General features: G+C 46.3%; 1 protein-coding gene across 1 annotated transcript in view; it reads left to right on the top strand.

The window, feature by feature from the left end:
- Positions 1–2109: 2109 nt before the first annotated feature.
- Positions 2110–23030, top strand: part of LOC8031921 — a 102205-nt gene continuing 81284 nt past the window's right edge. The window contains exons 1-2 of the mRNA XM_042289598.1: positions 2110–2170; positions 17348–17633. Coding sequence (XP_042145532.1) covers positions 2110–2170; positions 17348–17633 — 347 coding nt within the window. The remainder of the gene's footprint in view (positions 2171–17347; positions 17634–23030) is intronic.

Below are 23030 nucleotides of genomic sequence, written 5' to 3'. Positions count from 1 at the left end.
CGCATTAATCAGAAGCAGAACGAGGTAAGCGTTGGAACATTCCGCGCCCCGTGACATCGTCTCTGGTTAATTTATTTACGTGAATTTGTTTGTTCTTTTATATCTTTGAGGCTGGCACATCCAGGGACGTCTTTTGGAGGCGCTCCGTATTGTATCTCGTGTCTGAACATGTTCAAATAAACAGTTCGTACCAAACCTGTGTTTTAGTTACTTCCTTCGTACTTGCATGATAGCAACTTGCCTTCGGAATAATACTAAAAAAATACTTTTTATATGGAGGGGGGGGGGGGGGGGGGGGGACACCGTTTTCCCACGACGGCTAGAGAACGTAATTTGGAAAGGTTCCTCGACGTCCTGTGAACGTCGTTGGTAGTCCGGATGTCGTATACACACGTATCATAAACGTCGAGGTAGGACGCAACGGCCCACTGAGACGTGCATGTGACGTGCAACAAACGTCATTTGGAACGTCCCCTCGACCTTCTGTGCACCTTTTCTCGCGGACATTTAAAGGTTTCATCGACGTCGAAAGAAGGTAACGTCCGGACCTTCGACGTTTTACGACGTCACGTAACAGACGTCTTCGACGTTCTTTCGACGTTTTCTTCACGTTTATGTGCTGCTTGGGTAATGCAGGCAACCTAGAGACCTTTTTCGCTTACTGTCGTCCCCAACCACTAGGTAGGCATAGCCTGTATTGGCGACGAAAAGTAATAAAACATGTAAACCTGCAAAAAGTAAACAAATGGAGGTGAGACAAAATAAGAATGGGTGATGGTTACGCTTATACCCTATATGTATTCTATTGGAGTGGCGACGGCAAAACAATGTTTTCGCCCATACTGGAAGTGGCGATATTTGAAGATGGCGGCGCCCATGTGAAAAAGGTCTATTTACTATGAGAATCGAGATCGGTGGAGTTTGCTAACAAAAGGTCTCGCGGCCTGATATGAATCAGATTGAAAATGATATTTCAGTAACCTAACTTTTGTGTCAGATTAATAATTTATGAGTATTTTTTATGAGGATCGAAACAAAAATACGTACGTGGCAAACGCGATTGAGCAAACCTGTCACAGACGCTTCGTTAACGCGTGGCGCCACCCCTCGAGAGGAGTTCCAAACACGATTCTTAGCGGTGAACGGCCGTCCGTGTTGGAGTCGGTCGTTGAAGCTGCCGATAATATTAGTACTATTTTCCGCAGAAACGAGTTTTTATTAAAAAAAGTATCACGCGCCGCTAAATTTCACCACTGATGAAAATGCAAGCTCCCTATCCGCCGGTGCTGATTTTTTTGCTCGCTTCGCAGCCATTCGTTCTATTTGTGCCAGATAAATTATAACTCGTAAGAAACTATAAATAGTACTGCTAATCTTCTTAGTCTATTTTCTGGTGCAGTACCCGCGCGTGGTTATGTGCTCGTGTGCTATTTTTAACTAATAAACCAAGGACTCCATGTAAGTCCAAAAATGACGCAACTAATTCATAGTTCAAATTTGTGAACGGCTTTAACGCCGTAAGTTTGTGAAGTAATTTTTGGTACATTTGTGTTTTTCGACCACGGTTAATGTTAACCATAAACCCGACTTCGGTTATACGTTTTTTTTTTTTCTAGGGTTTTTTAAGAACGTCATGGCTGAATTCTATGATGTGCGAGAGTCCACGACACCGGGAAATTTTCATATTTGGTTAGCATTAAACAAACGTACCTAATCTGACAGCTCATTACAGAATGCCATCACCGTTGTGGGCTAATTCATTGAGGTTTTAAAATGTAGATAGTCGATTACTAAGCTAGAACACGAATGGATGAGGTGGTGGACACGACTGGACCCTTCCAATAGGGCGGTGGCTTGCTCCACTTAGCTAGACGTTTATTAATTTAAAATGCTAATAGCTAACTACATGTACATATAATATAATAAACGACTCTGTCGGCGATTTCGCGGGAACCGCCGGCAGGGGTGCCGCATAAACGGCATTAGACAAGTTGTACGACTAATACTGACTCATTGGACTTTGTGTTGTTGTTGTATTTCAGCCAAGCCCGTCCCCCGAAGCGGTCGTCGCTGATGTCCCTGAGTCCCAGCAACGGCAGCCCTCTCGGAATGATGAGCAAGAAGGGGCGCATCGACGACTACCCCGGTTACGAGAACGGTCACCTGGCCGGTACGTCGCCCTCTCTTTGTTGTCACTCAGAAAGCTGGATGACAGACTTGCGTTTGAGTAGAGAGTTTATGCGTTTACGACGAGTAGAGAGTTTAGGTTTAGGAGAGGGAGCCGCTCAAACCACGGCGAGCGTTCGCAATTTAATGGCGAACATTTCCTGCGCAAACTGTTCACTCGTGGGCACGAGCGCACGAGGAACGTTCGTGCACAAAACAACCAGGAAACAACGTTTCCTAGTTGTTTCGCTCAACATTATTTCACGAAGGGTTAGAAATAATTTGGAAAATGTTGTAAGCAACCATTCCTGACAAATAGTGCATAGATTATATGTCGAAACTACTAAAAACAAAAATACTTACGGTCTGGTTATAGAGTTGGGAGCGTGCGACATCTAAAGGAAGCACGCCGCTCTGCCTGTAGGAAGCTGGTCTGCTGCGCCACCAACGACACCGTCCGCGTTGTGTGTCATTAGGGAGTTTTAGCAGGTCGTTCCCACACGAACGGTTCGCCCTCGAACGCATCCGCGACGCCACTGCGCATGCGCGCGCGAGTCGTTCAGGGAGTCGGGAGGCTCTTCTCGTTCGTTTCTCCCATTCTGGCCGCTGGAGTCGTCACCGCAACGCAGCCAGCACCGTTCACGACTCGGGTAAAAAAAAGATGGCGGTCGGTTTGGCGACCGCCTTCGCCGACCCAGGCGAGCGTTAGGCTTAGGACAGCGGGAGGAAATTTGCCGTCCTGTTAGCCTGCTTCATCTGAGAGGTTGAACCAAATCTTTTCGAGGACTGCTCACAATGGTAAGCGATCGTGAATGCTGTAAACGGCGCATGCTAGTAAATTTTTGCGATCAGCGGGTTGACTAGCTGCCGTGGCGACCGCGAGCAGACGAAATGATTTGGTTCGACGGCGCACAACGTGAACGATCGTTCAAGTTCAAGATGACGGAGACACACCACATACCTTTACAGTCGTTCGGACACTTTTTACTCGATCTAGCTTTGCAGTTCTTAAAATTCCGACCGGCAAATGTTACGCTGGTCGTCTTGTTTACATCAGTCGTACGCCGGAAACACGAGCCGCCACGGATTTGCACGTTGCAGAATGTTTCACACGTGTGCTAGAAGATGGCGCCACCGTTAAGCATGATCATCATCATCGTTTACACGGTCGCGGCCCTTTCACGATTCGCTAAAGTATGTCGAATTTGACGTACGGTGTCACAGAACGGACCAGCTGTACCGTTCGTGATTTCGGAACCGTGTGCTTGAAAAACGACTCGCTAAAACTCCCTAATGTGAAGCGCTACCCACTCGGACCTCTACTAATGCACCCGCAGCGTCTTGGCAGCGTCTGAGCCTTCCAGCGGCCAGGTATCTCGATTTCGCTCCGGAGTAAAGGTTTGGCACTTGACGTTCGAAAATCTACCCGAATCCAACGTTTCTCCCCGGATGTGTCTTCCGTCGTTCGACCCGTGGCAGTTTCTCGGAGTTCGGGCTCGATCGTGTGTAGAGGAGGGGTAAGCGGGAAGAACTCTAACACACCGACATGGGTTTTGTTTATCTGCGCTGGAATGTGCCTCTACAAAGCGTGTGTCTGTCTCACGGTGTGGAAATCATTACGGTATAACTTTCGTCAGAGCCAGTTATTTATAAAATACACGTGGGAAGTCTGCTTAGCTTCTCTTAGTATCAGATTGCTCTTCGCTCGCCGGCAGATGGAGTTAGCGTACTGGGGTTTATATCTTCGCAGCGGTTTTCGCCGGCGGCATGGAAGTGGTCTGTGTTCTCAATTTCCTCGTCTCGTGTAAAAAAACGTTAGCTTCGAGTGTGGTCCAAAATGCTTTGGTATAGCGCTGTGCTCGGGGAAGTTGACGTTGAATAAAAACGGATGTTCGGTTCATAGGGTTATTGTAATGAACGCTAGTGGTTTAAGTGGCGCTAGTGTGCCATCACAAATTTAAGCAGACAGACCCCAGTCGAAAGTTGACTTCCGATAATGCACTTCTATTGGAAAAAGCGAGTCAATCTTCTCCCTGCGCTCGATTATAAGCGCGCATATCTCGAATAATTCGTACGTACTAGTCGTAGATTTCTCAGTCAGGCAGACAAAATAATTGGTCAATTACGGCGTTTTTTTTTAATTAATTGCACTCAAAGCGGTGGTATAACGACTTCGTACATGCGTTTATGTGCACTGTCGGACGATGTGAGAACGAACACGATGTCGGTGTTTCTCAGCGTGACGGGCATAGGTGCCAAACGAAAGAAGGACGTCTGGAAAACCAAGAGATAGGGCGAGAACCACGCAGTAACACTGGATCAGTAACTCCCTGTTCATTTACTATCAAACTAAATAAAAGGCCATGTAATATAGTCAGATTTTCAATAAGTAAGTACTGTTTTATTCTTTCTGCTTTGTGCGAAGATGCCTGTTTTACGTTGAAAACATCACCCGCAGGCTCAGACTGTTTGAGAACAAGGGTCTGATAAAAGTTGCCCGTCATAATAAATAACAAAAAGAGGCACCCTTCATATCCCACGTACTTTGTCCTTTATATTTTGAATGTTTTAACCGACCGTAAAGATACAAAGTGTTGGTAGTTATAGTTTGTTTTCGCTTCATTTTACAAACATTTGAATGCCAAACCTTTTTTGATATAGTGACAGGACTGGCATATTAGCAAAATATAAGCGTCACCAGATTTCTGGCGAACCTTGAACGTACTCTATATTCCTTTCGATGGTTATTTTGCTTAGGATCGTCGCTTGTTTTTACACACCAGCTATGGAAAACAGGTTTTGGCCTAAAATATAGCAAATTTAAACATCCTTCACTGATGGAAAAAATCCGCTAACTAAAGCAATTGCACTTTTACCATGTTAATAATGGTGCATGCTATTCGGTGCGACTAAAATAACAAAAGCGCTCCATGTTATTTTCTGGCGAAGCGACAAAATACGCGCGCTTTTTTTCCCTTAGGAATGCACAGGAGCACCGCAGAAGTAGACTGGTTGTTGTCTGCTTCAATTTGCGTCACGGTAGTCGCACAGACACCAGCGCCAGTTGAACCTCTAGCGTACATTGTATTAACTCTATGGTTCGGTCTCCACAGGATATCTATGCCAGTCTGGCCGTGATCAATGCGAAATGCTTCTGCTAGGAGCCGCACCGTGGCGCCACTGTCTTGCCGCACGCTTCCAATAAACAGATCAAAAGGATTTTAGGGCTACCCGATAGATGGCGCCAGTCTGCCAGTGCGTCATCTCCTGGTAAGCGGTCCCAACGCAGTTGACTACACTCAAACGTAAAATGTGGCCTTAACCGTTTACCCTTCTAAGCTTATATAGCCTAGCTCATCTCCAACATTTATCTTACCTTGTGTAACCTGCGTCTCCGCTTGCCTATTGTCTGGTAAGCTTATCTCAGCTGGTATCCATTGCGTCTCGCCGTCTCAAATAAAAACACGTGTCCCAACCAATGTACCAAAATTTTTTTGCCCTATGAAGATATGCACCTTGCTTCACCTTATGCACCTTACTAGACCGGTATATGCACCTTATTTCAGAGCTTCCGAGCATTTCTTTTTTTTCCATTTCTCTTACCGAAAAAGCTAAGTTCCAACATTGTTTGTTTGTTATATATTTAGTGGCGCGATTCAATGTGAGGCCCTCGGTAGAAACTCTAACTTAAAATTCCTTCTTTTTGTTTTTACAAATACAAAATGAAACAGTGGCTTCCCATCCTTAAGTTACAGCGAATGTTATTACCTATGACATTATAATACAATAAAAATGAAACCTTATTTCTCTGGAGTCTTGCGGCCACGCTCGTAATACTTTCCGGATAACTAAAAAAAGTAAATAAAAAAGCCTTAATTTTGGACGGTGTTTGAGCAGGGGCGTCTCTGCTTCAAAGAAATCCGTGCCCACCCGCACCCAGAGAAGAAAAAAAAAACAACAATACTTCTATTTCTCGCTCGGGATAGACATTAAAAAAGATTAACGACCTAAAACGTATCTTTTTTTTTAAATCAAAGCTGTATATTTCACTCATGCACCCGTGGACGTTGCGTCCAAGACAGATTCGCTCCCCCAGAGCTACGTGAGACTAACACCCGCAATCTAAAAGCCGCAAAAAAATTAATAAAAAGAAGCCATATTGCAACAAAACACCGACGAGGACACGCTGCAGAAAAACAAAGCGAATTGCATCAAAGGCTCAAAGCGAATCGTGAAATCAGATCACTCCGCGCCGCTTGAGCAAACTCGGTGGGTGTCGAGCATGTCTCGAAGCCTGCTTTAAAACACAGTCGGCAGAACGCCTCGCAAACACCCATCTCAAGCTCTTATCTACAGTCCGCTTCAACCCTGGGACGGGGTGCAGTGGACGCAACGAGTTCATCCCAGCCAATCCAGTGTCGCAAAATCCTCACGTGACCACACGCCCCACGTTTCATTGCGCCCGAGGTCACCTGACGCCCACGCGCGATATTGGGTAGACTTGGCACTGGACGGCTTGTAGTGCCCAGAGCGGTCCATCGCAACGTGAAAACGAATAGTCTGTTTTCGCCCCACTATATACGCGTCACATAAATATCCCTAGTTCCCAGTTGGTACCTCCCTCTCAAGGAGGACAAAACGAAAAAATGCGCATGCACGTTGGTGGTGTTGCACTTGAAATTCAAATCGAGAAGTTTTGCATTTCTAGCACTTTATCCTCGACAGCCTGTGATGCCTCGACGAAACAACGAGCCCCGAGGAGGATGGCTGGACAGGACGGAAGAATAAACTTGCAAAGAAAACTGCACGCACTTATACTTACGATGGACTGCAGCGGATGCCACGCGCTACATGGGAGCCAACCCTATCGGTTATAACGAAGTCGACGGGAATCGGAAATCGCTTCGCTATATCCGATTGTTCGTTATAACCGACTTCGGTTATAACGAAGTGCAAAAGGAAATAGGAGATCGCTTCGCTGTAGCCGCTATTTTGTTATAACCGACTTCGTTATAACCGGTCTCGAGAGTATGCCGCATGAGTGTGCTCTGAGTGCCCCGCGACGTGCGCAGGGCACTCAGTCACGAGACAGACGCCCGCTGAGCTGGATTGGCTGGGATTGACTGGTAGCGTCCACTGAAGGTGCGTCGTAAGGCGCAAACGAAGTACTACATATATGTTCGCGGGAACGGACGAATATGGAAGGAGGGAGAAAACGACTGTCTTTTATTGTTATTCGCTCGTCAAACTGTGTAAGTTGTTCGCCGTTCGGAGTACTTTCGCGGCGTTTTCCGCCGCGATTTTTATAGGTTCGAAGGGGGTGGTTGGACCGATACCGGAGACTATATAGTTTTACGATTATTCCGCCCTTTTATTAACCGTAGCTGGGACAGTAAACGCGGGCAGCAGAAGAACAGACATCGATGATAAAACGCTCGCGGGCGCTCGTCGGATGAAACAACATCGGGAAAGTGAAAACAGTGTTTTCCTTCTGACGGCGCGCAGTCGTGGGGAAATCGAGAAATTTGAATTCTTTGGAAGAAAAAAAAAGTCGATGTATTCAACGCAACTATAACAAACGAACGAAAAACGCGCGAACAAGTGGAAGACTTGTATGTTTTGCCCTCGTCAAATCTTGTACATTGGTTCCTCAGATTTGTTTTAATTCTTTGCGTGTTCTCTCTAGCTCTCTGTCTCCCTCTTTCATCTTTCCTGTTTTGCGCTTTGCGCATCGGCGCCTATAGTTTGCGCCCCTAAAGGGGCTCTCACTTGGACATGCCTCTTGAAGGCTCAGTTTCAGTTTGACGCGCGTAGAGCCGTTTTATTGACTACAGCGAAGATTTTACCACGCTCCTGGCTGTCCTGTGTTATCTCTCTGTGTTTTTATATTTTATTTCAGTAGTAGACTTAACGGGTAAAAAAAAAAATCCAAATGACAAAAACGGAAGTGGCTTATCTGAGCTACGCGTCACAGTAGTACTAATTCGTTCAGAAAAAAAAAAGAAAAGTGAGGCCATTAAACGGCTGGGTAGCGAAGAGCTCGGTCTCCTTTCAGGGAATCACGACAGCAATTCACATTATAGATGAGTAAATTAGCCAGTGCAACGACGCTGCTTGCTATCTTGGGGTATTTAACTTTCATTATTCGGGGGTGATTACACGATAGCACGTTGATACAGTACATATTTCCAGATTGAAACGGGTAGGAGCGGGAACGATGCAATTGTGTCACGTAATAATGGAAATTGGACCGCGATGCTGGGTGTGCTGGCACACGTGAAGCTTGATGCGCCACATGTTTTTGAGTGCACCTTTGTCTGTGCGTGCGTGCTTGCTTGTTTGTTTGTATGTTTGCATCTGTGTATATATGTGTGTGGGCATACCTGCGCACCTGCTTATGCACCCTTGCATGATGTAAGCAAGCGTTTGAATAATTTGGATGCGCGTGTTTGAACGCCTCCATTTCTTAAGGTCGCAGCCGTTTTCCGCTAATTTGAATGCAGAAATTTCTCTGCTAAACCTTACGCGACGTCATGTTCACGCGCCACGTGACACGCGATGTCATGTGACACTGCGAGGTCACCCCACACTGTGACGTCGCGTGGAACTCTTACTTCAATTCATACAATGACGTCACTTTGTGATATCACAGTACGTGGTACCCTTCGGTCACGTGACAATGCGAATCCAAATGACGTCGTGGTTATTGTGCAGTGTAATTCTCTGCAGCGGAGTGCGCAGCACCTAGGCTGTCGCCAAAGTTCGTTTCCAGCACTCGTCAGGAAACCGAGATTTTTTGTTACTAAACACGAGACAAATTTACGTCCTCTCAACATGGAGAGGACGCACTGAGTAGGGAAAAACCGTGAACTTGCTTGGCCATTTAGGTGCCTGTCCACTTCAGCGAACGCAGATCGATTCCCCAAACGGGAAACACATTCCAACCGAGTTGCGAAGTGAGTACGAAGCACAGCGAGAGAGAGCGAGAGCGGGAAAGAGAGGGCACGAGCACTCTACTCCGTCGACGCATGCAATATTTATGCCTCCGGACCCAGTCTTAAGATAAAGGGAAGCCGGCATACGGAAGGGTATTTTGAGTTAGGGAAACTGGAGGAGAAAAAAAAAAAGGGGGAGCGAGCCAAAGAAGGCACTAGGAATGACAACAAGAGTAAGAAGAAGGAAAAAAAAAAACAAAGCATGGACTGTGGGATGAACAAAAGGAATGATGGAGGGTGGCTGATGGGACGAGAGTGTGGAAGTAGGGAAGTTTTTTGGGGGAGGAAGCTTTCCCTTTTCGTAGGCACGAAGAGACTACGAATGAACTGCAAAAAAACAAACACCCCGAGTGATAATACGGTTGGGGACTCGCTTCCCCAAGTGCGTGCGGGGAGAGTAGAAAACGTACGGAAAAGTAGGGAAAGGGGGACTATGCGGTGGCAGGGGAGAGAAATGGGGGAATAACGGTGCCTGCTCTCTTTCCCTATCTTCTTCCTCCTTCCTTCTTTCTTCATCCTCGTGCCGATATTCAGTTTCTGCGAAATTTACTCGCGAAGCGGGCCCGGGATTCAGAAGAAGGCTTTCTGACAGAGACTGACGACGATCGGAAACCGGAACGCAACGGACGCCACTTTCTTCCTTTATATGTTCTTCTTTTTTCTTTCTGTTTATCTAGGTATATGCCTGTTTTAATGTTAGTGCCTATTTGTGTTTCTAGCACGCCAAAGTTGCTAGCGTGTGTGGGGATGGCTGGGTGGATATGTGGTTTCGGTCGGCGACCCTGCGTCGATTCCACGCTTTGGGGAAGAGAGTTGGAGATATGCATGCATGCGTACCGGCATCATCTGAGGTCCCAAACGTGTCCGCAACTATTTTTTAGTTATTACTTTTTATGTTCATATTGAATGTATGTTTTATGTATGCCTGTACGAAAACATATTTGGTGAAGCAGCGTAAAGAATTGAGATATTGTGTATAAAAACTTGGCTGCATGTTTGGTCATTCTGCCAAACGCGTTTAGATTAGGTAGCTTTATAAGGTGGGTGGTGCCTAGAGCAGGATGACCATCAATCCTCCAGTGCCGTGGGTGGGTTGTACTCTTAGTTCAGGTTGTGCTTAGGGCAGGGTCTTGTATGGCAACAGAGCACGTCACACCACTGTCACTTTGTGACGCTTCGCGGCTTCTCTGGAGTACCACCCGGATACAAAACACCGTGCCGAATTTCCCGCGTCACAAAGAGAGGTAAAGCGCGCTTTCCTCTCTCGTCCACTCCTCCTTGTTCCGCACACTCTTTCTACACCACCTGTTTCTGCTCCTCTCTTTCTTGACCTTTCCACTCCTCTCCGCTCCGTGCGCTTTCTCACGCTACCTGCTTTCGCTCCAAACGTAGCTCAATCAACAGCGCAGTTGGCTACCATGCCGTTGGCTGGGGTTCGATCCCTGGCACCAGTAGCTGTTTTGTGGTTTCTTTTTTTTTTTTTCAATATAGTTTAAAGGTTACTGAATGACCAACCTTCACATTTTGGGCTTACCCGGCTCTTGAGTTGGTTGGCCATATAAAGATACCACTTTAAAAAATAATATTTGTCTCGACCGCTATTCTTGGTTTTGATATGGGGATAAAAGACCTCTTATAAGCTCACTGCTTATAAAATATAAATTTGAAGCTTAGCTCAATCCCATTGCATTTTGAAACGGGTTGAGTTTTCTTTTAGTGACACGTTTAAACGATTTGATTTAGCGGTTTCTCAGCTTGTTTCTCAGATTGCTTAGCTTGCATGGCAAGAACGCAGTATATGAGGCAGGCAGCAGAATACATCTTCACGTGAAATCTTTCTGGCTGCGCTAACAATACACAAAGAAAGACTCCTGACCAAGCCCTGACTCTCAGAGACCCAACTTTTCGAGGCCCACTCGGCCTGAAAAAGTCGGGTTCCGGACAAGTTTTAATTTTTGTTTAATTATAGGAACTGTAATTAGGTCGCAGTCTCAAGTTCCGTAGTACGTTGAAGACGCTGGGTAAACTTGCACACTGAATATAGCGGGCAAGGTCAAACATGAAGCGTAACGTTAGTTTATTTGTGACACGTTCACGGAAAATAAAAGGAAAAGGGGAGGGGGGGGGGGGGAGGCGCAACTCAAGCATGTATTCTACATTAAGCGTACACTGAATTACAGAAACACGCTTCGAGCTCGACGTATATTTTTGTATAACTAAAGAACGATAAGGAGTGTCCAAGTGTATTGTAAGCGAAGAAACATTAGTGTTTAGCGCTGCTTTCCTCACAATTGGACCGATAGACCGATCTCACCAAGCGGTCGACGCATGCGTGAAGCGGTCATAACGTTAGTTCACAGGAGGCAGGCGGAAAATCTCGAGACGTCCATTGCTCTGCAAGCGCAGAGCTCCAGCTAGGTTGTGGCACGTGCATAGATACTGCCCTCGGCGCATTGCGATAGCGGTGGCGTCCCCACCGGCTGGTGAAATCGGTCTACTCACTTCAGGTATTCTCACGCAACACCCAACGTCCACCAGTCACGCAAATGTTAAACCTTGCCTAAGAGCGATTCGATGGAACAAGTTGCTAATGCCACCAACGTATACCGGCGCGATGTTCTGACCCAAATGCGCGGCGTAGGGGAGCGCACGACATTTACGCTACACGTTTCCCCATCTCGCGCTTTTGCGCCGTCCATCGGAAAGATGGCGTAAAAAAAAAAAAGGAGATTCGCGTTTCAACGAGGACGAGAAAGAGGAACCGCCATAAACGAACAAGCGAGGAAGCTATCATTCCGCAAAGTCCGCATGCGCCAGCGCCCACGGTGCAAACCCCCCGTCTCGCCGCTTTGCCCTCTTCGCTTTCTCCGTCGGCGGCTGCATTTTGATCGAGTTCGAACCCAACAAAGTCTGCCACCGAGAGCGCCTGGCTTCCCTCTTCACCCGAACGCGTAGCGAGCAACCCTCTCTTTCGAGTTGAAAAGATAAGCCGCGACAGAATCCCCCTTCTCGGAGTAAAAGGGGGGCAAAAAAACGCTCGCTTTAAGTTCACCTTCTACGCTCCTTTTCACCTTACGATAGAGCACAGGGGAAGCTACGAGCCATCCCAACCAATCAAGCGCTGCGGAACGCATCACGTGACTTCGCGGTTGCCACGTCGCTGCACCGCTCCCCAAGGTCACGTGACACATTCACACAGTATTAGGTTGGCTCCGATGGCTCGTAGCGTTCCCTACGGCTCGTCATAAGATGAAACGGAGTAGCTAGAACCCCGGACGGGAGCGAGACTGAGCAGGACTCTTGGGTTCGGGCCACGCGGATCCTTTCCCTACCACCCTTTCTTCCCCTTCCCAACCCACGGCTTTTCGCGAAAAGGGGAGCCGGCGAGCAATCCGTCAAAACCGTCCCGCCGGTTCTTGTTTACCCTGGATCCCTTTAACTGCTCGTGTCTTTTTGGTGGGTGTGCGTTGTTATTGCTGCGTTTTTGGCTTTCTGCTCTCCCCTTCTCAAGCTCGCCTTTTTTTTTTCTCTCTCGTTCTTTTATTTCTTATTTTTTATTTTTCTTAAGTCGAGGGATGAAGGAGGGTGGGGATGAGGGGCGCCCCTTCATGCGCAATATGGAAATGGCGTCTTTGTCTCTCTGGTGTAGGTTGTAGAAACACGGATTTGGAGAGCGCGACGACAGTGACGGCCGTCGGTGGCGGCGGCCAGACACGCGACTATAGTCACGGACCCAGCACGCAGGAATGGGAGGAGCAGAAGCGGGTGGTGGAAGAAAACGCTCGGAGCGGAGAAGGGTGGAAAGGGCAAGAAGGAGAGGAGTAGGAGCAGTTGGTGATGGAAGAAATCTGCATCAAATGAGATTCCGGCATTGTCGATAAGAACGCCGAAGAAACCTAATCATAAAGCAAGAAACGCGATCGCTGGCAACTAGCTGGCAACTAACTAAATAAATGTTTTACATTTTTTTAGCATTTAAAGGCTTCAGCAGTTCCCACTATCTAAACATACCCACAAATGTGCTCCTATGATCAGGGTAGTGTGCAGAACATTCGTTCAAGCGAGAATGATGGCCGTTCGGTTACAATCAAACAGCGTAAGGCTGCAATAATATTATAAATTTAATCCTCTGTAGCTGCGCCCTCGAAGCCTGGATTTTGGCGCGCAACAATATTTAGAGTAAAACGAAAACTTAGAACACCAAGAAAACTGGCTAATGCAATAAGGTAAACCGTCGAGCGTCAGTTCGAATTTCGCTCGACTCTTTCAAAGTTCGTGACTCGCGAGCGCCGACCGCGGAAACGCGAACGATCGCGACAGGACGATCTCCAGAGAACAAAAACAATAAAACGCACACACACACATACATACACGCATGCAGCCGCGCACGCACAAGCTCCCCCCCACACGTACACACGCACGCACACAACATCTACACAGACACGCGCACTCATACACACAGACATGCACGCACAGACAGACACACGTACGCCCAAAACACCGAGTCCGAGCCTTTGCTAGAAACGCGCTCAGAAACACAATTACTAAAAAAAAAATCGGAGCTACATATTAGAAAAAAAGATATCCCGAACGTCAGATCCCACACCAAGTAAAAGCGGTAGTGGATGCGAGCGACTCCGACAAATAAACGTATATATATATACTACCGGTAGCAGCACCGCGACCATAACGTGAGTGCTTTGCCAGCCCCGTCGGCGCATGCGCGGAGGAGCTGACCCTTTCCTTCGCCTTTTCGATCAGTATTAGAGGAGAATTTTGCTCCGGGAGAGGCTCTATAACTTTGGGAGGAAAAGAAAGGAACTCGGGAAGAAACCTAATTTGCCTGGGCGGCAGGAAAGTAGCGTAGGCGACCTGGCTTCTGGTCTCTTCTGATCGCGTATGCGCGCGTGGCAGCCCCGCCACGCTAATTCCATCTGCCGGTCCAGTTTCTTTCCTCGGCGGGAGGAAGGGTTTCTGACTTTGGGTCATCTTTTGTTACTTTTCAACTCTCGGCTAAGTCCCCCGACAATATTGCGTTAGCGCACTCCTCATTCAGGCAGCTTGTTGTTTTTTTGTTTTTGTATTTTTTCCCCTTCTTGACTTTTTCTGCATTACCTCGATTTTACTTTTCGTACTCAACGTTATTTGTAAATTGTATTTTTTTTTTTTTACAAAGCGAGGACAGCGGAGATGCGTTTCTAAGAAACGCGTTGTGCGGCATTGTTTTTTTTTTTTTTTGCCTGACGGGCATTGTGCAGTTTCTCCTTTTCGACCTTTTCTCGCTCGAATAAGTTTCGTTTCATATTTGTTTTTTGCTCGGAGAGCGTTCTTCTTTCTCTCCTAGCTTTGTTCGGATTTAGAGACGATTATTAGCTCGAGATCGAGGGGATTGAGAAAGGATTGCTCTCTTGCGCTTTCTCCGTGCCCTGCCTAATCCGTTTTAGGCATCTTGATGCGTGTTTTCATTTCATTTTTTACTGAGCGCGAAGTGAGCGCGTTAAGGCAAAAGTGGCCACCTTTCTTTTATCTGTATGTTTTTTTTAAAGGGAAATACTGAAATTAAAGAAACGAAATGTAAAGTTTAAAAAAGCAGGATTTTTTATTTTTTTTATTTTTTTAGAGAGACCGAAGATTTTAAAGTGGTCCCAGTAATGCATTTTCATCTCGTGCATATGCGAGAAAACCGTTCAAGATAAAAAAAAAAAGTTGAAGGAACGACAGAAATAATATAAGGACAATCTAAGCAACAGCCGGAAGTAGTGCACGCTAAAACAAGAGCCGGAGCTTCAGGGTATCTGAAGAGCTCGTGCGCTCGAAAAGGAAAAAAAAAAATGACAACAGGTCGGACAGCATGCTGATAAGGCAAACTTAAAGCGAGAGATCACGTCAGCTTCTACGTTTCGCCAGGGGATTGACAAATACCTTTTTTTCCTTCTGGGATCACGCCTGACGTGAACGTTTGTATGGCTTTTCAAGGTAGCAGTTGGCGATCAACATATTTTGTGCTGCCCGGTAGTAAACAGCATGAGTAACCTTTTATAGTTTTTAATAAATACTAATACTAATTTCAACCGCCTGCCCTTTTTTTTTTTTTTTTGGGGGGGGGGGGGGGGGTGACGTGTACAAAATTAACAACTCGTGTTCCTTTTTTCATCGGAGTGAGCCTCGAACGATACTAAGGGCCGGTACCCGCTTGAACGGGTACCCAGGTGATTTCTTCATGGTCACCGATTTGCCTGAAAATTTGCTAAGCACGTCAACAAACATCGCTGAAATAGTATCCCAAATATTAGGTAACAGTTTGTTCTTTGTGAAGTTATTGAATTTGCAATGGCTGTCGGTCCTCACCGTGGTTTTCCAACTGAAAGTCTCTATTGGCAACAACAAAAAAGTGGGTTCACTTTTTGTTGTTGCCAATAACCCACGCCTTTGTTGCACCCATGCCTTTGTTGGCAACAATAAAGGCATGGGTTCACGTTTAGAGCGCAGCTCATAGGCGCCTGTTTCTGGTTTGAGCGGCGTCGGCGTAACCGCGCGCGTTGAATTATGGGACGCCACAGATTCCCCGCTAAATTTAGCGGGGACACTGAATTGGTGTTGAGGTAACGTGACGTCAATTTACCCGTTAAATTTAACGGTTTAAGTTTTCCCGCTAAATTTACTGGGGAAATTGACGTAAGGTGACCTCAACACCAATTCAGTTTCCCCGCTAAATTTAGCGGGAAATTTAGCAAAAATTTCCCCTTAAATGGGAGGGGTGCAGGAGAGGAGGAAGGGGAAGGGTTGCGGAGGGGGAGGAGAGGCACACCCTCTCCTCCTCTTCCGCAAGAACTGCGCTCTGATTCGGCATTAGAGAGAATTGTAAACGTCTTTCATTTTTGGACTAGATTTTCTTCCCAGCTGATTACAAACAGTTCCATGGTGTCAAACAAACGCCTCGGAAGCTCGCTCCAGTGCGCGCACCATCACAGAACACATGTATGGCATTGACCATTTTTTAGACTGCTTGCTCGACTGGCAAGCCTGCCTTCCACTGACGTCACGGCACTAAAAAAAGCGGGTATATTTGAATGTTGATTTTCGCGATATTTTCATTTGGCGATCTTACAATAACTATTATGAATTTCCTGAAACTAAATAGCATACCGGAAATGGTAAACGCCGAGAATGAAGAAACTATTGTTAGCTGGGGTACCTAAAAAAAATTGCCGTAGGGCAACTCCGCTTCATTATTGTTTTTGAAAAAAACAATGCAGTCCTCTTCAGTGTCATCTAAAAAGACCACACGTCGAATATCACGATGTGGTTCTGTCTAAAATTTTTTATAAGGTCCGGCATGCTTTGCAACTCGCCAAGTTGCCGAAATCGGCTGACTCGAGTGGACGAATTGAGGCGCAACCAACAGCGCAGTTGAGACTACGGCGTGGGCGTAGCCAGCATTGAGCTAAACGTCATCTCCATTGCCTTCATTTTCTTGTTTTTACTTCTCCGGGCAAGCGTATCGTGTGACGTCACCTTCTTCTTCTAAGCGTTGTGAAAGATGGTGGGGGGGGGAGGACCAACGTTTCCTCTCGGCGCTCTACGGTGTTTACGTGATTGGAGTAACACGCCTGCTCAACGCACTTCTTGGGAGCCGTCCGGCCGCTTGCCGTGGAACCGCCGTTACCGCCGTCTTCCGCGTCACAACCACCGTCGTCGTCTTACCGTTTGTGATTATTGTCTCTCGGAGTTTCGTCCACACTACGGGCGCAGACTTATGCCGCATTTGTGCAGACGTCATCGAATGTCGTAGACACCAAAACGTGGTGAAGAGTGCGCTGCAGACGACACTGGCGCCTGGCACACGCCCACCCCAATCCCGCCCGCGTATTTGAATAGTAGATCACGTGACATCTCGTACTACCTGACAGCCATGTTCTTGGCGGCCGGAGGCCAGTGTCGCCAGACGGAGCCGAAGTTTCGGTTTCGGTTTCTGCCCGTGTTTAAAATTAGATTTAAGAACAGATATCCCATCTTTCGCGAAGAAAATGACGTAGATTCTTTTACTAGGGATTTGTAATGCAAAATCATTCATTATCCCGAAATCTTCGGAATAGAGCGGAGTTACCTTTTAACGCTTAAACTGACACAACGGCAGAACGGCGTGTCTAAGCCACTCCTGGACGGCTGTCTTCTCCCCGATGCAGCGGAGCATGCGGACAAGCCCCACGGCAGCGCTCTCCTGCCCAACGGCTTCAGTCCCCAGCAGGCGGCGGCCGCGGCGGCGGCGCACCTCAACGCCACGCTCCCGTTCCTGGCCCTCGGGGCCCACCACCCGGGCGCACATCCGGGCAGTCTCCTGGGCGCCGCCATGGGACTTCCGCTTCCGGGCACCACGCCGCACCATGCCCTGTCGTCGCCGGCGTCCAGGGGAGCCGGAGAACTCGGCAAGGCCACCGCCGCACCGCAGATGGACCCACAGACGGCTCTCAGGTGGGTGGGCAGGTGAATAGGTGGACGGACCTTGCAAATAGGGTGATAGCTAGTGTCATCTAGCGTGTGTTTTGAGAACACAAACAGCGTCACGGACAAGTAGGAGTAGGACAAGCGCGATCCTGTCTTGCTCACTTTATCTACGGCAGTCACTGAGAGCTTAGAAAACGTGGGCGTGGTTTAGTTTACGATAAGGAAAGTAAGTCATTGAAGACAAACAGACAGGACAGGCTTCACATGGTTGCAAAAAACCCGAGACTGCGGGTAAACGACACAACACTAAAAAGTCTCTAACACAGCTGAAATTTTTACTTTCCAAACCTGGTTATATAGGCACTTCGATACAAAAGAAAAAAAGGGGAGAGGGTGAGAACCCCAAAGAATGCCACTTTCCACCAACGTAACCTCTGACTAAACAACAAGGACAACAGACCCTGCGTCACGCACTTCTCTTATCTTTGACCCCTCGCTTCCCGAACGCCAAACACACTGGTAACCCCAAGCCCAGTAACACATGTAAAAAAAAGAAGAAAAAAAAAGAACGACCCATCGTCCCTTCTACCCGAAAACCGACAGACATAAACCTTAAAGGTCAGAACTTTTCACAGCCTAAGAAAACGCCGCAGTTCATTGTCCAACCCAAACGACGGCTTATTAACTGCATTCCCGTGACCTAATATCGTTAATGACTCTTTTATCAACCGCTTATGATCATCTTTTTCCCGCAACTCTACTGAAGTTAGATGCCACAACGGTACACAGTTTCTACATTCGATAACATGTTTTGACACTTCGGAGTACGGGTCTTTTTTCATTATACAACGTTTGTGTTCCATCACGCGCTCATTTATACAACGTTTAGTCTGTCCAATATAACAGAAGCCACAATCAAAGGGTATCTTGTAAACGACACCAGACGAACATTCTACATCCTTTTCTCTGTGTTTTATCGTGCAACCTGAAACAGTTGAGGCAAAAGGGGTCAAACGGCTCAATCTATAATCTGTAGAAAAGGCAGTGCCAATATTAAACCTGCTGGCTAACGCTTTGATGTTGTGCGAAATTTTATGAAAATATAGAAGGACTACTCGCTTTGAAGGTCTAGGATTTTTCCGAATGGACTTCTTTGGACATATCATATACATCAACTGCCTTAAAATATGTTTCTGTGGATATCCAGCAACCTCGAAACGTTCTGTCAGTCGACGAAGAGAAGAGCCAATAAAATGTGAGCATGACTTCTGTACTGTTGAATTGACGAGATTCCGAATTATTCCCAGTTTGACATGTTTAGAATGGCAGCTATTGAAAGGAAGAAGAGGTTTTGCTGCGAACTTTCCGCACTCCCAACAAAGGCCTTAACTATTCCTAAGTTGAATATCGAGATACTGTAAACGGTCATCATTCGGTCTCTCTAGCGAAAACTTTAATTCGGGGGCTGCTTCGAACACTACTTTCTCCAAAGAATCCGCCAAGGAGCCATCTGTCGAACAAACCAAGATATCGTCTACGTACCTCCTCACCAGAATTTCCTTAGAGGATCTATGTCTAAAAGACTCTAGAAGACGCAGATCTAGGTCTCCTAGATAAATATCCGAGAAAGTTGGGGCTACCGCCGAACAAATACACACACCCTGTTGCTGAATGTAACTTTGACCATTATGTAGCACAACCGTAGAAGCTAGATACACTTCTAAAATCCTGAGGACATCCTAAACAGATACCTCCGACTGCGACTGGAAACTGACCAAATGTTCTTCCAAAAAGCTGCTGACGCTAGCCAATAACGTCTTAGGTTCTAAAGAATGGTACAGATCTTTTATGTCAAGTGAAAAGATCGTGCAACCTTTCCACGGAAAGAGGTGCACGATCTTTTCACTTGACATAAAAGATCTGTGAAACTTTTCTTTTCGCGAAATTCGCTTTATTTTAAAAGTTATAGGCAATTTAGAATTACAAAAACAAGCAAAAAATAACCTCCTTCATGACGTCGTAGGTCCTGGCTTGAGTGGTCGTGAACTAGAGGAGGAATAGTGAGCTTATCGAGCGCTCACGGCCGCCGCACTCCGTGTCGACGGCGCCAGAGGGCGCCACTAAAGCATGTTCTGGATAAGCTGTATGCAGCGGGTAGCCAAAGCGGCTTTCATTGCGTTTGTTGCGCGATTGAACACTAATTCGGCATGGCACTTCATTGGCCACAAACGACAGCAAACACGGGGTAAAGATCAATTCAGAATGGGAGCCCACTTCGCGCTGCCATACCGCGAAACGGCCAAACCGCAAGACAAAGCCTCTCGTCGAAGGCCTTCGGAACGCTGGGAGCCGGTCGGATCCCCCGGTCCATACGACTGCAGCGCCACCGCGCACATCCGGGATGTTTCCGTGTCGGCGCCTTATCCCACTATTCCTTTCTAGTATGCGCCGCCTTTTCCACCGCTTGGCGGAGGGTATGTTGACGGGTCATTTCTTGTTTCCATACTTTATAAACTGCATTTCTTTCTTTTTTTCATCTATAATAGTGAACAAAAACTACTTTTATAAATAATTGAAACGGTTCGCGCCACTTATATTTTGTATTTCAACCAAAAAGAAGTTTTTAGTGGCTCTGGCCAGTAGTAAGCCCAGGACCAAAGACGTCACATTATGCGCGCTTTCGGTACAGCAGGTCGCCCTCGTCGTTGGAGGAGGTTTCCGTGTCGTCCGGTTAAAATATGGCGCACTGATATTTAGCTACTCTTTCCGTGCCCTCTGGCTTGCCCGAACCCCAAGAGACGTGGAAACCGCATAAAAGGCAGCCGCTTAAATATGATTGCAGGGCTTCTTTAATTTGCCAGTCTACGATAAAAAGAAAAATATTTGATATATGAATAAATACCCCGATGCGTATTCGCACGTGCATTTGTAATTAAATTTTGTCGTATTTGCATTTGTAATTAAATATTTTTTGTTGAAATATATTTTATCTTTTTATTTAAAAACATTGTTGCAAGTTTTTGTTCATCCTTGATTGGAGTCATTATAATGACAATAATAATAATAATAATACTTTTTTTTTCGGTGCCCCAAAACCAACCTTGAGGTCCTCACTTTAGCATACAAAGGGTGGATTAAAAAGGGAAATAGGACACGGGTTTCGTATTGCTCAAGCTCCAGTGAACCCGTGCGTGTGACCCCGCAACCCATGAGAGAAGGGTACCAGAGGAAGGGCCAGGTACCCAAAGAAGGACATAGCCCCGAGGATACTTCCGAGCGGACTGTGTTCCGAGTCAACAAAAACACAAAGTCGTAGACGAAGAGGTTTTTTTGTGAGTGTGTGTGAATATTGGGTTTCGCTTATTAGGTGCGCCGCACTATGCAAGTCGAAGTTTTTTTTTAGTTTTCCCGATTGGGATAAAACCGGCTTTGGAAAAGTAGAAGGCGGGGGGTGCATTTTTGGGGGTTTATTGGTAAAGACCGAAACGACGGAACCCTTGCTATTACCGACGTACAACTCACAGCCTCGGTTTTCCACGACGCAAATAATATTATTAGTTCCCTCCCCAATATCCAGGATTGTGAAGCAGCTATGGAAGAAGAGACGCGCGCTCTCCATACAAAGAAAAGCACTTGAGCTGCCTGAGCTCTCGAACTTTTAGAAGGTGTAGTGTAGAAAACGGAGAAAGAAATGGGAAAGTTGGGAGCGGACAAATGTGAAAATCAGGCAGCCTACGGACTGTGTTAAGACCTTTTTGATAGAGAGCCGCGGTGCTGAATTATGTGCGCTACCTATTAAGAGCCGAAGCAGATGGACACGGCTGCCATACCGGTGGCCAGAGTGGAAAATAAAAATCTAGATAATATAATCGTGGTTTAGATCATGATTTCAATCGTGGTTTAAGTCGCACCAGTTTTACTGCGATGATTTAAATCAAACCTTTCCGTCATAAATAATTGCCGAAATATATTTTACTTACACTCCGTTTCACTGAAAACCATACAGTACAGCCAACGCTACAGGGGAGAGAGTGTATCCCTTCCTGTTGAAGAGGACGAACAGGGGAGAAAAGTTGGGAATCCCAACCTCTCTCTCATGTTCCTCCTTTCCCTCCTCTTGAACAGGTTGGTATACGCTCTCTCCCCTGTAGCTTTGGCCTTTACTGCACGGTTTTAGTGAGACGGAGAATAGTTTGTCTCTCATTTGATGCTTTCTATTTGCATTTGTTCTGCATCTGGATCAAATAATGATCAAGCAAGAAAGGTTGTAGCGGATTGAACATGAGCAGAAATGAGTGCTCTTCTGAGCGAATTGCAACGTTGAGCTTTCTTTCCACCTTCCCCTTCGTTCTTCAGTTACGTGGCGGTGGCGAGTCATTACAAGAAGATCATTACTCGAAAGAAATAGAAACAAGAAAAATAATGTTTGCGAGCAAATAGAAACGTAAAAAAGGCTATTAAATATTTTTTACTAAGTAGAAAATACCAAGTTGTGTTTGTTCGTATGTGCCAGGATTTATATAAGTAAAAATGTTAATTAAAGTGTACATGAACTGTACATTAATTAATTCGTTCGCATTGTTTTTGATAATCTGTTGAATTGGTCAATTAATCTGCTACGTTCAACAGGCACGTAGCCAGGATTTTGTTTCGGGGGGGGGGGGGGGGGGGGGGCCGCCCTTGACCAAATGCTGTATGAGGGGGAGGGGGTAGAGGAGGCCCCAGCAAAATGGAAGATTTCGGGAGGGGGGGGGGGGGCGGGCCCCATGGGCCACCCCCCTGGCTACGTGCCTGACGTTCAAAAATGTACATCTAGTGATAAATAATTACCTTTTTAGCTGAATAAATTTAAATAAATAAACCCGACTAAAATCAATTAAATGTGATTAATTTGATTTCTAATATCATGATTTTGTGTTTACTGTGCCGGTGGTGCAAGTGCACTCGGGTTCGGAAAGGTCTGTCCGGAGGGTGGACATATTTACCGACCTCTGGGTGGCCGGCATCACCATCGAAATCATAAATTGTCAGTTAACATGGCACGCCTCATGTTCATATCTTGATATCTCCTTTTCACAACCTTCTGAATTGCATTGTTGAGATCATTTCTGAGTTTTGTTCTAATTTGGGTATTCAGGTATTAATTCGTCTCAACAAAGGGCAATGATATCAGCGCTAAATCATGTGAGGAAGGTCAATCCTGATCTTTTTACCTCCGATTGATAAAAAAAAAATATGAAGGAAAACACTAACGCCAGTAAGGAGCTTGTTAAGGCTTAAAAACAGAAGCACGTGATTTCTGGATCCCTGGACTCATTCAGGCTCGCGATGCATTTATGCGGCAAATGAAAATAAAAGTCTAGCCGGGTAGTATTGCAGCATCCGTTTTTTTTATCTTAATGAGCTTTCGTTGGTGAACGATAG

The sequence above is a fragment of the Ixodes scapularis genome, unplaced genomic scaffold (assembly GCF_016920785.2).
Source record: "Ixodes scapularis isolate PalLabHiFi unplaced genomic scaffold, ASM1692078v2 PGA_scaffold13__105_contigs__length_92229423, whole genome shotgun sequence".
In the NCBI taxonomy this organism is placed as follows: Eukaryota; Metazoa; Arthropoda; class Arachnida; order Ixodida; family Ixodidae; genus Ixodes; species Ixodes scapularis.
Note: the sequence above shows the minus strand (reverse complement) of the source record. Positions and strands in the feature narration are given on the sequence as shown.